This window comes from Procambarus clarkii, chromosome 87, assembly GCF_040958095.1.
Source record: "Procambarus clarkii isolate CNS0578487 chromosome 87, FALCON_Pclarkii_2.0, whole genome shotgun sequence".
NCBI classification, from domain to species: Eukaryota; Metazoa; Arthropoda; class Malacostraca; order Decapoda; family Cambaridae; genus Procambarus; species Procambarus clarkii.
The window spans coordinates 5,683,782-5,701,438 of NC_091236.1; the positions used below are offsets into that span (position 1 = coordinate 5,683,782).

A 17,657-nucleotide genomic window follows, 5' to 3' on the forward strand; every position below is an offset into this window, starting at 1 on the left:
GCAGCATACTCCAGGATTGGTCTGACATATGTGGTATACAAAGTGCTTAATGATTCCTTACACAAGTTTCTAATTGCTGTTCTTATGTTGGCCAACCTGGCATATGCTGCTGATGTTATCCTCTTGATATGGGCTTCAGGGGACAGGGTCTGGCAAGATATCAACCATAAAGTCTTTCTCTCTCTCTGACTCTTGAAGAATTTCATCTCCCAAATGATACCTTGTATCTGGTCTCCTGCTCCCTACACATATCTTCATTACATTACATTTGCTTCGGTTAAACTCTAACAACCACTTGTTCGACCATTCCTTTAGCTTGTCTAGGTCTTCTTAAAGCCTCAAGCAGTCCTCCTCTATCTTAATCCTTCTCATAATTTTGGCATCGTCAGCAAACATTGAGAGGAATGAGTCTATACCCTCAGGGAGATCGTTTACGTATATCAGAAACAGGATAGAACCGAGTTCAGAGCCCTGTGGAACTCCACTGGTGACTTCACGCCAATCTGAGGTCTCACCCCTCACTGTAACTCTTTGCTTCCTTCTGCTTAGGTATTCCCTTATCCACTGGAGCATTTTACCAGTTACTCCTGCCTGTCTCTCCAGCTTATGTACCAGCCTCTTATGGGGGACTGTGTCATAGGCTTTTCGACAGTCCAAAAAAATGCAGTCCGACCAGCCTTCTCGTTCTTGCTTAATGTTTTTCACCTGATCGTAGAATTCTATTAAGTCATTAAGGCAAGATTTACCCTCCCTGAACCCATGTTGGCGATTTATCACGAAGTCCCTTCTCTCCAGATGTGTTACTAGATTTTTTCACATGATCTTCATCACTTTGCATGGTATACAAGTCAAGGACACTGGCCTGTAGTTCAGTGCCTCTTGTCTGTCACCCTTTTTTGTATATTGGGACCACATTAGCCACCTTCCATATTTCTGGTAGGTCTCCCGGCTCCAGTGACCTACTGTACACTATGGAGAGTGGCAAGCACAGTGCCTCTGCACACTCTTTCAATACCCATGGTGAGATCCCGTCTGGACCAACAGCCTTCACAGCCCTTCACATGGCTGTGTGTGTGTGTGTGTGTGTGTGTGTGTGTGTGTGTGTGTGTGTGTGTGTGTGTGTGTGTGTGTGTGTGTGTGTGTGTGTGTGTGTGTGCGCACCTAATTGTGTTTGCGGGGGTTGAGCTCTGGCTCTTTGGTCCCGCCTCTCAACCGTCAATCAACAGGTTGGTGTGTGTGTGTGTGCACGCGAGCATGTGTATGTCGGTGTGTGTATGAGTGCATGTGCGTGCAGGAAGAGACAGAATACAAGAGAGGAAGGTGCAGAAGGTGTTGGAGAGGAAGCGGTCAATTGTGCCTACCTCGCTGCTCATTGGTCAGTCCTCATAACTTCCAAGAACTCTAATATCACCGTTGTTTGTTTGATGTTTTGCTTGTTGGTAGCTTGGTAGGGACACTTGCGTAGCATTTCCACTCATTTTCCATAATTTCTAAGAGAGAGAGAAAGAGAGAGATGAGGATAACAGGATATCATGATATAACAACTCGGGCAGGTATACAAATGAATGATAAAAGCCTAGTGTTCGGTGACCAAGTGGACATCTTGGGAATGTTCAGTAACATGGAGATTGTTTGTCAACATATAAACAGGTGTTGTGACCGAGGCAGCATAGCTTGCTGCCTCGTCCCTCTCTGTGTTTATATCTGAATAAACATTTACATTTAATTTACAATTAAATTAACACTTCTCCCCACCCGCCAGGTGAGGGGTACGAGGACCTGATGTCCCAGGAGCAGGAGCTGCGGGAGAGGCTACTGCGGGGCTACGACCGCTCCTCCCTCCCCGCCAGGACTACTCAGCTCAGGCTACGACGCCTCACACTCAAACACTTCGATATAGTAGGTACCTTGTACCGCTGACGAGTACAATGTGTTCACTGTGGTGTTCTCTCCACCTGGTGATCTACCTTGTACCGCTGACGAGTACAATGTGTTCACTGTGGTGTTCTCTCCACCTGGTGATCTACTACCACAGTGCTGCCAACTTGTTATTTATTATCTTATAACTTACACGTGTGACTTGTTTTGTTATATAGTTGCGTCTGTGTTGGGTATTGTTCTGTGAACTGATTACTGACCGATTAATGTACTTCACAGCACGAAGACAGCCACATTCTGGAGGTTGATGCTTGGATCATATTTGTAAGTACATCTTTGTGTTTCTTAATATTTTATAGATTTTGTCTTCTTTGAAGATTCTTTTCTTCACTGTCTTTTGAGTCACTTTTGCGGTAACATTTTAAAATATCTGGAATTCGAGGGTGAGAAAAGGTCAGTTGCCATCCATGACAGATGACCTTCTTGCCAGCGCTCTTACTCTCCCTGACCTATTTTGTATATGTTTATTTTTCTCACATCCAGGAAGAAGGTATTAGTAAAAAAATAAGTAAAACTTCTGCCTTTAATCTTTCATTATTATTTGCAAATCTTTTGGAACTTTTTAAGTTCTCTAATACCTTATCATGTGAGGATTCCACGCCGGTGCTGTATATACAAAAGTTGGTCTCACATACGTTGTGTACAGAGCCAGGTATATTCATTCGTCCATGTCCAAGGCTGTGTAGCTTACTCGGGTGTTGGCCGGTTGGGGAGTTAATGTGAGTTGTCAGCTCACGTTCTCACTTTCCGGGTGAACAGTCCAGTGCTTCTGAATCCTGCCTCACAATGATAGGAAGAGTCGATATAGAAGGATCAAGGAGGCGACGTCGCTGTGAACTCTTGGCCGTCACAAGCCAGGTATCCACGTGGTAACTTTTCTGACATTTCGTGCTTAAAGCCCCTGAAGTCAAGAGGATCGATAGAGGCCTTGCTCTCGCAGTCTGCAGAAACGACTTTATGGTCGATTTTTCGCAGAAACGACTATAAAGCGTTTCTTTGCAATTTTGGGGGTATGGCTATTTTGGCGCTATATTGAGCCGACTACGTTGTTTTATCGGTAATTTATTTTAATACTGCTTTCCCTTTTTGTGGTGACTACAGGAGTGGATTGACAGGCGCCTGACCTACCTGCCCATCGGGGGGATTGAAAAGCTTGCTATGGACCCAGGCGAGATATGGATGCCTGACCTCAGGCTGTATAACAGGTAGGCTGGGGGAGGGGTAGAGGAGATGTTGTAAAGAGAGGAAGAGGAGGGGTAGAGGAATAAGAGGTGTTGTAAGAGGAAGAGACGATAGGCAGACGAAAGTCAATAGAGGGAAATATATAACTGTAAGAGGCCACTGATGTTTTATATACAAGAACAATAAAGGACTGCAGAAGGTATATTGGCCCATATCGAGCAGCTCCCGTTCATATCCACTCAGTCAGTATATATATATATATATATATACATATATATATATATATATATATATATATGTATATATTATATATATATATATGTATATATTATATATATATATATATATATATATATATATATATGTATATATTATATATATATATATATGTATATATTATATATATATATATGTATATATTATATATATATATATATGTATATATTATATATATATATATATGTATATATTATATATATATATATATATATATATATATATATATATATATATATATATATATATATATATATATATATATATATATATATATATATATATATATATATATACATATATATGAACAGGCCTGAACGGTCTCCAGGCATATATGCAAGTGAAAACTCACACCCCAGAATTGACTCGAACCCATACTGCCAGGAGCACAATGCAACTGGTGTGTGTGTACAGGACACCTTATCCACTCGACCATCACGATCTTACAAAAGCTGATGGTAGCCGTGGTTATTTGCCCATCAGCCCTCCGGCACTCTGATGGTAATCTTGGGCATAGTATTTTATCAAATCACCTCATTCTTTGGGGCACACGTGAAGAACACAAATGCAAACAAGCCCGAATGGTCCCCAGGACTCTATACAACTGAAAACTCACACGCCAGAAGTGACTCGAACCCATACTGCCAGGAGCACAATGCAACTGGTGTGTGTGTACAGGACACCTTATCCACTCGACCATCACGACCGGACAAAAGCTGATGGTAGCCGAGGCTAATTCTCCATCAGCCCGCCAGCACTCTGATGGTAATCTTGGGCATAGTATTTTATCAAATCACTTCATTTTTTGGGGCACACGTGAGAAATACAAATGCAAACAAGCCTGAATGGTTCCCAGGACTATATGCAATTGAAAAGTTACCATCTGAGTGCCGGCAATATATTTTGGTAGCAGTCTTTCTTGTAAACATATGTTGTTAAATATGACCGAAAAGGTAAGATTAATAATTCTAACACGAATTTTCTCAATATTTCTTATGTTTCTTTTCACTGCCGATGGTAATTGAAAAATCAATTCTAAAAATTCATTATTACTTCTAATCTGAAGTGACGCCTGAACGCATTTCGTAATAACTTATTACATTTTCAAAGACTTTAGTTTACACACACAACTGTAACCTGTAAATACGCAAATCCGTCCATACTTATGCTCGCATTTGGGTGAGGTGATATGGTGCAACAGTGTTGGGTGAGGAAAAAACTTGTGACAACGCAAGACAAATTAATTGGATATGAGAACATAAGAATGGAAGTAACTGCAGAGGGCCTATTGGCCCATACTTCCTCTTGGTGCTTCTATATTGGTTCGGAGTCTTGAAGTGGGTAGAATATAGTTGTGCATTAATTAGCTGTTGATTGCTGGTGTTGAATGTTTGATGTGTAGTGCCTCGCAGATGTCGAGCCGCCTGCTATCGCTGTATCTATCGATGATTTCTGTGTTGTTTGCTAAGATTTCTCTGGTGATGGTTGTTGCCTATCGTACGCACAGCTCATATATCAGGTACAGTGTTAATTATAATCTAGGGGGAAAATCTGTATCTAAATATGATATACCAGGGTGCCCCGTGATATGGTACAAGAAAGACAAAACAATGATACCTAACACCAGGTTAAAATATAGGCAAAACTATTTATATATAAAGTATATTTAACAACAAATAAAAGCGTGTAATATTAATATTATTTAAGATGGCAATTACTTTGAATAACACAAGTGAATAAACGGCTAAATAATTAAAAGGTAACATCCTTCAGATTGAAATTATGCTACCTATCTACAAATGAAACAAAAAACTCAACTTATATGTTACCCAGACGAAGTCTCACAGCTAACTGAACTCTCTCGCCGTCACCACCCATAATTCCCTGGTGCCCTGTACACCAGCTGCATAGTGCTCCTGGCAGTATGGGTTCGAATCACTTCTGGGGTGTGAGTTTTCAGTTACATGTATGCCTGGGGACCATTCAGGCTTGTTCGCATTTGTGTTCCTCACGTGTGCCCCAAAGAATGAGGTGATTTGATAAAATACTATGCCCAAGATTACCAACCGAGTGCCGGCGGGGGGATGGAAATAGCCTCGGCTACCATCCTCTTTTGTCCGGTCGTGTTGGTCGAGCGGTTAAGGGATCCTGTACGCCAGCAGAGTGCTCCTGGCTGTATGGGTTCGAGTCACTTCTGGGGTGTGAGTTTTCAGTTATATATATATATAAATATATGTTGCTGTTCAGAGGGGAAATGCGTGCTGTATCTTGGGTACGCACCCGACCCCCGAGGAGCTGGACGAGGTCTTCGAACATTGATTGGTATATTGTTATATAAGTGTGTGTTTTCTGTAAACTGTAGCATTGCAATAAAATCAAATAAAAAAAAATAAAAAAAAATAATAGGGGTGGTAGGAGAGGAAAAGATTAAAGTATTCAGTGAGAATCCACAAGGTCTTCTCTGAACACTATTTATTTTCTTCTTCGAGGATGTGGGTCCCTTTAATTAAACCAGTGGTGGTAATTATATATATATATATATATATATATATATATATATATATATATATATATATATATATATATATATATATATATATATATATATATATAAAACCTACGCTTGAAACAGCATATGCCAATCATTAGCCCATTTTAAAAGTCTAATTAGTCTAATTTAATTAGTCTTACACTAATTTTAAATATTCTGAATTTATTTCACAGCCTTTTTCTGAATTGTCTGCAAACTTGCAACTTTTGCAGTTCACTCTTGTTTCATACTCATGTTTACATGTTATATACTATAGAGGCCCTGGGGAGCCATGGTCACTCCACTCAGGTAGAATATTAAAAGTTTTGCTAAAGTCAAGGGTCACAGTATCGCTATCCTCTCCGCTATCAGCTAAAAAAAGGTGGAAAATAATGAGTTAATTTGTTAAACAAAGGCGATTCGTAGTAATTTATGAATTAATTTTGTGATCATTGATTCAAGCAATTTTCCTACAACAGATGTTAATCTAATTGGCGAAGTTGGACACAAGTGACGTAAGTAACCTTAACGATCTGTAGGACATGCGCAGCTCTCTAATGATTCCAATACTCTGCTTCACTAATGATTTATTTCATTTGCAATGGCAAATCCTTCGCATAGATTGGAAGACTTCTTAGGCTTTAATTTTTCAATTAGTTTAATAATTTCCTCCCTGGTAACCGCTAACCTAGTCAATCCTCTCCGCCACCTTCATGGATTTGTTGAGCAGCTGGTAAAATAACAAGGTGTAACAAGTTTTTGTTCTGTTACGCACAGAAATAACGTTCTTAAAATACCATCCATGTCTTTGTCATCACTGACTTTGCTTTTCTTCTTTATCGGTGACCCGCTCCTCTTCCTAATATTTGTTTGATACATGTGAGAGAACCCTTTAGGAGAGACACTTTCAGGGTGAGAGAACCCTTTAGGAGAGACCCTTTCAGGGTGAGAGAACCCTTTAGGAGAGACCCTTTCAGGGTGAGAGAACCCTATCTTTGCTTGTCCTGCTGGACACACTTCATAATTAATTTTAGGTTTTCTATATCGAATGTCGACCCAGGTGATAGTGGGTTTGCTCGGAATGAGCCAAGTAGCATTAGCTTTTTTATTTACGAATATTTTAGTCAGTTTGAACAATATCTAAATATTTTCTGACCTTTCCAGTGCCGAGGCAGGTGAAGGTGTGTTCCGGGACGACACCTTGACGCTGGTGTACCCTGATGGGCGAGTACTGTACGCCCCGCCAGCCAGGCTGAGGGCCGTGTGTGTGGTGGACCTCACCTACTGGCCCCACGACACTCACAACTGCTCCCTCGTTCTCGGCTCCTGGGTCCATCATGGCCACACCCTCGACCTCAGGCTCCTGGATAAAGAACCCAAGGTGAGGTGCTGTGTATTCCCCTAGTTGTGCTTGTGGGGGTTGAGCTCTGCTCTTTCGGCCTCTCAACTATCAATCAATTAACTATTACTAACTATTAACTAATTAATTTTTATTTTCCACACGCACACAGGAAGCAGCCCGTAACAGCTGTCTAACTCCCAGGTACCTATTTACTGCTAAGTAACAGGGGCATCAGGGTGAAAGAAACTCTGCCCATTTTGCTTCTCCCATAACCGGGGATCGATCCCGAACCCTAGGATTAGGCGTCCAGAGCGCTCTCCACTCAGCTATCAGGCCCTCTGTGTATGTGTGTGAGCGCGAGTGCGCGCGCGTGTGTGTGTGTGTGTGTGTGTGTGTGTGTGTATGTGTGTGTGTGTACTCACCTAGTTGTGCTTGCGGGGATTGAACTTTTATCTCTTTGGTCCCGCCTCTCGACCGTGTGTGTGTGTGTGTGTGTGTGTGTACTTACCTATCCGTGTCTGCAGGATCGAGCATTGACTCTTGGATCCCGCCTTTCTAGCCATCGGTTGTTTACAGCAATGACTCCGGTCCTATTTCCCTATTATATCTAGTTTTAAAATTATGAATAGAGTTTGCTTCCCCAACCTGTTCCTTAAGGGCATTCCATTTTTCCACTACTCTAACGCTAAAAGAAAACTTCCTAACATCTCTGTGACTCATCTGAGTTTCCAGCTTCCACCCATTGTCCCCTCGTTCTGTTAGTATTCCGTGTGAACATTTCGTCTATTTCCACTTTGTCAATTTCCCTGAGTATTTTATTCGTTCCTATCATATCCCCCCCTCTTCCTTTTTTTCTAGTGGTGTAAGGTTCAGTTCCTTCAGGCGCTCTTCATATCCCATCCCTCGTTATTCTGGGACGAGCCTCGGCGCAAACTTCTGAACCTTTTCCAGTTTCCTTATGTGTTTCTACAGATGGGGACTCTGTGATGACGCGGCATACTCTAAGACTGGTCTCATATAGGCAGTGTAAAGCACCCTAAATTCCCCCTTACTTAAGTTTCTGAATGATGTTCTAACTTTTGCCAGTGTAGAGTACGCTGCTGTCGTTATCCTATTTATATGTGCCTCAGGAGTTAGATTAGGCGTTACATCCACTCCCAGGTCTCTTTCTCGAATCGTCACAGGTAGGCAGTTCCCCTTCATTGTGTACTGACTTGGAGGATCTTGGAGGATCCTACACTCCTCATCTGTCACAACTCGTCTTATAAATTTTGCGTCATCCGCGAACATCGCATGTAGCATTCTACTCCTGTAAACATGTCATTTAGGTATATTAGGAATAGAATTGGTCCCAGCACCGATCCTTGAGATACTCCACTCGCTACTGTTCGCCAGTCCGACTTCTCGCCCCTTACCGTTATTCTCTGTCTCCTTCCTGTTAGGTAGTTCCATACCCATGCTAGGGTTTTTCCGCTTACTCCTGCCTGCCTCTCAAATTTGAATAGCTGTCTCATGTGTGGTACTGTATTAAAAGCTTTTTGACAGTCCAGAAATATGCAGTCTGTCCATCCTTCTCTGTCCTGCTTTATCCTCGTTATTTTATCAATTTATAGAATTCCAAAGAGTTTATCAGGCATGATTTCCCTTTCCAGAACCCATGTTGATGTTTGTTAGGTGACATAATGCTCCCCTCGCCTCTGTGAGAACACCAGAATCTGGTCCTGTGTGTTCCGCAGCTTAGGTCAACAAAGGCCTGATCAAAACAAGGCTAGGAGGCGGGGCATAAAGAGCTAGAGCTCCACCTCTGGTAGTCAATGAGAGGTGTTCACTGTGAGGTCTGTGTCTCTCACCCTGTACAGGTGGATATTCCCCAGCGGGACGGCGAGGAAGGTGAGGGCCTCACCCGAGGGGAGTGGCGGGTGGTCGAGGCAGGGATCACACGACACCTCAACGCCTACGACTGCTGTCCGGAGCCTTACATCTCCCTCTGGGTCACCTTCATCCTGACCCGAGATGCCCCGGCCTACTCCTGGATCATCAAGCTCCCCGTGACAGGTGTGTGCAAACGGTGTAGGATGGTGTTTATGGAGATGAGCAGAGGTTACACACGTGTCCTTAATAGGTTATCTACATCTTGGGCAAGCATGCCAAGGAAGAGGCATGATTGTAGGTGTGGCAGGTGTATAACCTCTGGAGGTGGGTGGCGAATTAGCAAGACACAGAGGTGGAGCCAGGTGCGTAAAGCGCAGCCAGATGTATATAAGATATAACCAGGTGTAGAGCCTATCACAGGTGTTCATAACAGTAGGCAGGCAATTACAAGCTTGGCCAGGTGGTGGGTATATATCTAGAAAGACGTGTAGTTGTGGGAGGTGCCGTCTCCATCTTTGGGGAGCCCGACCCATCCCGCCCTCATGCACCCCGTGTAATGGATCTGTCAACGCTTGGCATGGCAGGGAATTTTTTTTATTAATACATTAGGTATTGTTGCAGCTACCCTAGACTATATGAAAGGGAGTACAGTGTGTCAAAAAGCTAGCTACGTTGAACTAAAAAATCCCCATCGCACAGGATGGTTAGTCATCCAGTGGCATGTGATAAGTAGTCTGCACTGGCAGACTCTGGGTGCATTATGAGGATATCATGAACACAAGAGTGAATAAGGAATCAGTTATACTAGAAGTCCTCATCTCGCAGGATGGTTTGTCATACAAGGCCATATGTTCAGTAGTCTACACTGGCAAATTTTGGGTGCAATATGAGGATATCTTCAAGAACACGAGAGTGAATGAAGTAATTGCAAAGCTCATGCCACCGGGTCTGAAAGATCTAATAACTAAGCATTCGGTGATGTAATGTGGGAGATCATGCCGCACTCACAGAGTTTCCACCTGGAGTGGTCAGAATGTTTCCATGTTTACACTGGAAGGAAAAAAACTAAAAAAAAAAAACAGGAAAATCCTTGGTTCGTGGCACCTGTTAAAGAAAGACCAAGCTATTATATGTAATAACTATGGTGATGTGCTGGGTTGGTTTGGTGTTGAGCGTGAGACCTGTCTACCTCTGGAGGCTCATTAAGCCCACCACAGTACCTCACTGACCAACCGCAGAGTATACTTTAGTCCTCAACATGGTCCAGGGAATGTCGGTACTGACACTCCCATACCAAAGGACAAACACTGCTGACAATTTCCTGCAACAGTTGTGTTGCTGTTGTTGCAACTGGGATAGGTTTTGCACTTTCGGCTCTTATGTGCTGCAGCTTAGGTTGCTGACACTGTTAACCACCAGGTCTGTCACTGCTGACGCTCTTAACCCCCAGGTCTGTCACTGCTGACGCTCTTAACCCCCAGGTCTGTCACTGCTGACGCTGGTGGTGTTCCTCCTCCCGCCAGGGGCCGGGGAGAAGCTCACCGTGGGAGGACTGTGTCTCATCTTGGACATGCTCTTTGTGGCCTACACCTCTCATGTGGTGGCCCACGCCCCCTCCCACACCCCACTCATAGGTAAGTCTCTCTCATGTAATGGCCCACGCCCCCTCTCATACCTCCTCATAGGTAAGTCCCTCTCATGTGGTGGCTGTAGCGGGACCCTGACTCAGGGTACAGCTTGATGACTGTAATAAGAGAGCAGTTACAAAGCTTGCCTAATTAATCACACACAGCGGCCGACTTTAGCCTCTGTGGACACCTGTTGTCTTCATGGTTATTGTTATTCTTATTGTTATATTATTGTTATTCTTATTATTTTATTACTAATTTTATTAATATTATTATTTGTTTTTAATTACTTTTATTATAATTATTGCAGCTACTGTTATTTTTCATGATGCGTTTGTTGCCCGAAACGCATTGCGTAATAGTGGCTTTAGGCATTGTATGTACTAGCTCTATCTATATATCAATCCATTAATGTAACATCACTTGTATGTATGTATGTACCTTACCTGAATAAACATATTTATTTATTTATTTATGATAATTATTATGCTAATTACAAATAATTTTTTATATTACGCTGTATTGTTTTGTAATGTAATGTCTTGAATATTTCATTGTACATTGTACTGTATTATTATATTGTGTGTTATTGCATCATTGTTGTGTAGTGTCTTATAATGTGTGGACACCCGGGCCGGGTGTTCGTCAGAACATCACCCCAAAGGGAATGACGACAATTGATATCACCCAGCAGGAGCACAGGCTCTGGCAAGGAGTCCAGGAAGTGTTTCAGATCGGGAAGAGAAAGCGGGACACTCGGGGGGAGATAAATGGAACAAACGGTGTACCATTTCCTCACAAAGATACGAGCAGCAAAACAATGGAGAGGCAAAGGAAAAAGTAAGGGGACAAAGGGAACATCAGAGCGAATCAAGAGAGCAGAAGAGTTAGGAGCCCCAGCAACAGCTGGGGGGGGGAGAGAAAGGAATAGCCACAAAAGCGACCAGGACGAGCACCAAGCATCGGCTCCTGGAGACAGACACAAAGGGGCGAAAACCGTGAAATCAGAAGCTGGAGTTCAAGGAAATTGGGGTAATAACCACGACCGTTCCATTGAAGAATAGACATCGACGAGAAGAGAAAGGACAGCAACAGAGAACAACGAAGAAACAAAGGCAAAAAGGGAACACAGCACGTTAAAGAAGCGCAGGATCAGGGTCAGGGTCAGCGAAGTCAGGGTTAGGAGGCATGGGTAAACTGAGTAAAGAAGGAGGGAACGGAGCTAGAGAACCGACCGGAGGCGGTCGACTAGGGTCCGGAGCAGGGAGAGAAGAGGGGGGATAACCGAGGGTCAAGGACAGCAGCAGGAGGGACAGAAACCAGGGGATGCACCTCAGCAGGGCACCAACCGAGAGGAAAGTGAGGGGCCAAAGAGACCTCCATAGCAGGAACAGGGGGCGTAACCACCGAAACGGGATGGGACGGACCGAGAGTCAGAAGTAGAGGGCGAGGAAGAAAGTGAAGCCTTTTTACCTGCTGGGGAGGAGGAAGGAGAGGAGCCAGACTTACGCTTCTGACTCAAAATGACAGGTGTCCCAGCAAATATGTACTGGGCAACGGATTCCAGCATCTCAACAGGAGAAGCAGAACGAGAGCATACACGACGGCCGTTGGGAGAGCGATGGACATCAGCCCATACTGACAGGCAGCGTGGAGAGCCAATAAACGGAGGTGAAGAATGGGAAGGAGGATCGGAGGGAAACGAGGAAGAAGACACAGGAGACATGACAGACCGGGCAGAAAGAAGGGGAACCCCAGACAGAGGACCAGGAGGGACAGAACTCAAAGGAACAGAGGAGGGGGCAGTGGGCATATCAGGGTCCAAGGCTTGGAAACGGATTTGGGTCTGAGGAAGGTGGGAAGGACAAGGAGAGGAAGAGTGAAACTCGCGAGCATAAGAGACGTTAGCATAAGGCGGGAGTCGGCAAACTTTGCGCCTCGCCTCAGGAAAAGACAAACGCTCCCAGTGCTTCAAGTTGAGGACGGCTACCTCAAGCTTGTAATGTATCAATACATGGGAGAAGGTAGGGTGGGCCTCACCGCAATTGAGGCAGCGAGCCTGGGGAGAAGTGCACTCCGACTTAGAATGACTTTCACCCCCACACAAAGGACAGAGAAAGACAGTACCAGAGCAGCGGAGGGCACCATGCCCAAACCTCCAGCACTTATTACAGAGCCGGGAGAAGGAATGTACTCCTGGACAGAGCACCTGGCACCAGCAAGAATGACAGGGCGGAAGGGTCCTACCATCAAAGATAATCTTCACAACCCAAAAGGGTTGACGGCGATGACCACGAGGGGGACGAGTAAACGAGTCTACCTGGAGGACAGAATGGCTCTGGGCATCGAGGATATGACGAATATCTTCGTGGCAGTCCTGGAGATTCCGAACACCGGTAGCAACATGGAGTGGGAGGAGAATAGTGCCAACATTGGCATTCAACCGAGCGTTCTTGGAGACCCAAACAGGGGTCTCGACAAGGCAGGACAAGGCGGCCAAGCGAGAGGCTGCATCCTGAGAAGGAGCAGCAACGATATGTGTACCGAGACGGATGGGGTGGAAAGTAACAGAGGCATCTACGGATTCAACAATATGCCTATGAAGGGAGAAATCGTCAGGAGGCGCAGAATCAAGAAGTAGGAGTTCAAAATATTTGGCCCACGACGCGGGACCAAACAAGGCTTGATATGCATCAGTACCGGAAGGAATTGAGCGAGTGCGACCGTATCGAGGACGGCGTTGAGAACCCCCCAGAGAGAAAGAGGGGTTAAAAGCCACAGTAGTCACAACTAGAGACTGGGCAGTGTCAGGGGACAAGGTGGTCACCACTGGGGGCTTGGGGCTCGACCCAACCACAGAGGAGGGAGGGGAGTCAAGGGGAGTAGTCATAAAGGTTAAAGGAGGAGCAAGGTTGGGGCCCAATGCAGTGGGGGCTACAGAGCCCAGTCTTTCAACACGGTCCTACTCGGGGGCTTGGTCGCCTACCCTATGAGCCTGAGAAGGTAAAAGAGGAACAGAATTAGACATAAGTACGAATAGAAAAACATTCATTCACGAATGTGCCCCCATACCCACCATGGAGCCACAATTAGAGGCAGGACACCCAACAAGAAGCTATCGCCGATCATGTCGGGGCTCCCTAGGGGTGCGTCGTGAGTATACGCCCCACAAACGACATCTTAAGAACCGTCAGTCCGTCGAGATTGGGTTCAGTGACGAAAGGAGGATTGACAAAAAAGGTTCCCTTCGCTCTCAACGTTGGGTACTACAGTTCTACGGATGCTAGAGTATGCCTCCCCAAGCATCCGGGCATCAAAATAGAAGAAGTCCAAAAGAATAACCAAAACAAGCAAAAAGTCGGCATGAAACAATAAGCAGATAGGAGAAGAGGGGGGAAGAAAAACGAAACATAAGGAAAAGGAAAAGCTATCTGGCAGAATTGGAGAAGACAGCAGCAGGAGCATAAGGGCACAAAAGGACAAAGGAATGTCCCATGGAGCATCACACTCCGGCAGCTGACCACTAAGCCCCCTCACGGCACCAATGGACCGGATGGGAAGGGGGGCTACACACCTGAAGATGTAGTGTGTGGACACCCAGCCCACACACCTGAAGATGTAGTGTGTGGACACCCGGTCCACACACCTGAAAATGTAGTGTGTGGACACTCGGCCCACACACCTGAAGATGTAGTGTGTGGACACCCAGCCCACACACCTGGAGGGGACGACGCTAGGGTCCGTCCTGTGAAGAGTGTGGTGTCCCTGTGTAAGGCAAGGCTGTGAGCAGTTCATAGGAACATTCCTTTTAACTCTTCGCCATTCACCTCACCTTCTTACCACATACTTGAACTGTTTCTACACCCTTTGATAATGCTCCATCGCGGACCTGTCCTCACCTTTATTTTCAGCCCCATTACGGTGACTTACGTTTTACTTATATTGTGTAGTATTGTATTATTATATTGTGCTGTATTTTTGTTGCATTCCACAATGTATAAATGTGCATCATGTTACAATGGTGATGAATGACTGGTAAAGAGTGCGTTACACAGCTAATAGACTATTGGTGTCCATCGTTCAGTGCTCAGACCTTGTTCTTCTCGCCTCCCACAGTTCAGCTGGTGTGCGAACAGGTGATTGTGGTGATGGTGGTGCTGTTTGTGAGTGTGGTGGTGGTGAGGATGGTGCACCACCCGCACACCGCCGGCCTCCCACGCTTCCTCACCACCCCTCTCTCCTACCTCGCTCCCTGGCTCTTCCTCTCTGACTACAATAACTTGGTGAGCATTTTTCTCAGGTATGGTAGCACTTTGCTCCGAATGTCGAGGCTATAGGACAGCGGCACTTATTCTGTGAGTGAACACACCGCCTTAGGAATATGTGTCACCGTGGTAAGTGACACGCCCCCTCACTTCTAATAGGAAGAACACCCGCTGAGGTGTTCATGCTGTCACTTATACAAAGTTTGGGAGAGTATTGACAGGGCAGCATGGCTTTAGCTGCATGTCTGGTAACGTGAGCGTGTTAAGTCAAGCGTCCGAGGCACAAACGTTCTCCATTACCCTGCAATGCTATCCAATTTTCCGAGCGTCTTCTTGATTTTTTCTTCTCTTCCCCAACACTACCTCACCTCTCGTCCTCGTCACTCTCCCTCACCTCTCTCTCATTCTCTCTCTCAGGTATCTGGATTCAGACGGACTCTGCCTCACCTCCTCAAGTCTGAAGACGTAGAGCTGGGGACGACGACAACGACGACGACGTCATCGTTGACGACGGTGTCGGCCTACCACTACCCGCTCACCTCTCCCCACCTGCCAGAGGCGGTCATCAGACACGAGTGGGTGTTCCTCGCGGCAGTCCTCGACAGGATCTGCTTCCTCATCTACCTCCTTATATGCTTCATCAACTTCATCCGCTTCCACAGCGTTCTGTAGTGTCTCATGGCGCCTCCTGGCTCATGACGTCTCCTGGCTCATGGGCGGCTCCTGGCTCATGGGCGGCTCCTGGCTCATGGGCGGCTCCTGGCTCATGGGCGGCTCCTGGCTCATGGGCGGCTCCTGGCTCATGGGCGGCTCCTGGCTCATGGGCGGCTCCTGGCTCATGGCGCCTCCTGGCTCATGGAGCCTCCTGGCTCCTGGCGTCTCCTGGCTCCTGGCGACTCCTGGGTCCTGGCGCCTTCTGGCTCCTGGCGCCTCCTGGCTCCTGGCGCCTCCTGGCTCCTGGCACCTCCTGGCTCCTGTCACCTCATGGCAACCGTCAGCGATCTTATCGAGTATTCTACCACCTTCTGTCCGTTATCATGGTGAAGGGGTTGCCCGGGTTCTCCGCCGGTGTACAATATGCTCTGAAAGACATTTCTTAAAGTTATCTTTACTACTCTTGGTTTCTGTTTGTTCTCTTGTGACAGCCCAACCACTTAGCCTGGATGGTAGAGTGACGGCCTCGCTTCATGCAGGTTGGCGTTCAATCCCCGACCGTCCAAGTGGTTAGACACCATTCCTTCTCCCCCCCCCCATCTCAAATCCTTATCCTGACCCCTTCCAAGTGCTATATAATCGTAATGGCTTAGCACTTTCTCCTAATAGTTTTCTTCCCTTGTGACATTTCATTCGTAATATTGATTATTAGTTTTGTTTAATAGTTTTCTTTAGCTACATTTGGTTTCTTTATATTTTTAAAGATTTCGTGTAGATCGTTAAGGTTATATTTTTATTCTTCGACTTATTAAATTATTAACGACTCTTGTCTTGGTAAGCGATCTCAAATGGTTTCTAATACTTATTGATATTGTCTACTCTCTTTCGTTATATGGCCTCTTGTATTGTTTTCTAATAATATATATATACGGGAGTCTCTCTATGTTTCTGAATGGTTTCTAATAAACTCTTTTTGTTCTTAATTCTTATGGTTTCTGTTGGAAACGTTGACCATTTTTGTGGCGTCTGTGACCTCTCACTCTGTTGTTTGGTCATACTCAGCCCTTCATACAGACATACAACCTTAACGTGTATACCATGTCTAGCACCCATGTCTTACCCGTGGCCAGCACCTATGTCCCGCCCACGTCCAGCACCCATATCTCAACCGGATCCAGCACCCATATCTCAACCGGACCCAGCACCCATATCTCAACCGGATCCAGCACCCATAACCCATCCACGTTCAGCACCCATGTCCCACCCCGTCCAGCACCCATGTCCCACCCACGTCCAACACCCATGTCCCACCCACGTCCAGCACCCATGTCCCACCCACGTCCAGCACCCATGTCCCACCCACGTCCAACACCCATATCCCACTCACGTCCAGCACCCATGTCCCACCCACGCCCAGCACCCACGCCCAGTACCCATGTCCCACCCACGTCCAACACCCATGTCCGACCCACGCCCAGCACCCACGTCCAACACCCATGTCCGACCCACGTCCAACACCTATGTCCAACATCCACGTCCAACACCTATGTCCAACATCCACGTCCAACACCTACGTCCAATGCCATTACCTATGTGTCGCCATTACCGCCAATGGATGTCCAAATGATTCATTACCTCAGCATAGTTCTTCTTGTCTTTGAATAGACGAATGTTTTCATAAATAAATTTACATAAATCCATACATTCATATTATTTTTTACTCTAACTGTAAGTGTACCTGGCGGCTTCGTGGTTTTGTTGATATGTATTTCTACAGTGATAAATAATAATAATAATAATAATAATAATAAGATAAAGAAAGTAAGAAACAAAAAATAAGAGAGAATATATATATATATTATATGCGAACAAGCCTGAATGGTCCCCAGGATAATATGCAACTGAAAACTCACACCCCAGAAGTGACTCGAACCCATACTCCCAGAAGCAACGCAACTGGTATGTACAAG

The 17,657-nt window shown here is 45.4% G+C and overlaps 1 protein-coding gene across 3 annotated transcripts in view; it reads left to right on the plus strand.

Moving 5' to 3' along the window:
* LOC123746999 (neuronal acetylcholine receptor subunit alpha-2) overlaps positions 1-17,387 on the plus strand; it is a 26,917-nt gene extending 9,530 nt beyond the window's left edge. For all 3 annotated transcript variants that reach the window (XM_069317333.1, XM_045728918.2, XM_069317334.1), the window contains exons 3-10: positions 1,763-1,899; positions 2,158-2,202; positions 3,040-3,143; positions 7,091-7,307; positions 9,128-9,323; positions 10,622-10,774; positions 14,885-15,051; positions 15,451-17,387. In XM_069317333.1, coding sequence (XP_069173434.1) covers positions 1,763-1,899; positions 2,158-2,202; positions 3,040-3,143; positions 7,091-7,307; positions 9,128-9,323; positions 10,622-10,774; positions 14,885-15,051; positions 15,451-15,705 — 1,274 coding nt within the window. In that variant the 3' untranslated portion in view covers positions 15,706-17,387. The remainder of the gene's footprint in view (positions 1-1,762; positions 1,900-2,157; positions 2,203-3,039; positions 3,144-7,090; positions 7,308-9,127; positions 9,324-10,621; positions 10,775-14,884; positions 15,052-15,450) is intronic.
* Positions 17,388-17,657: the final 270 nt, after the last annotated feature.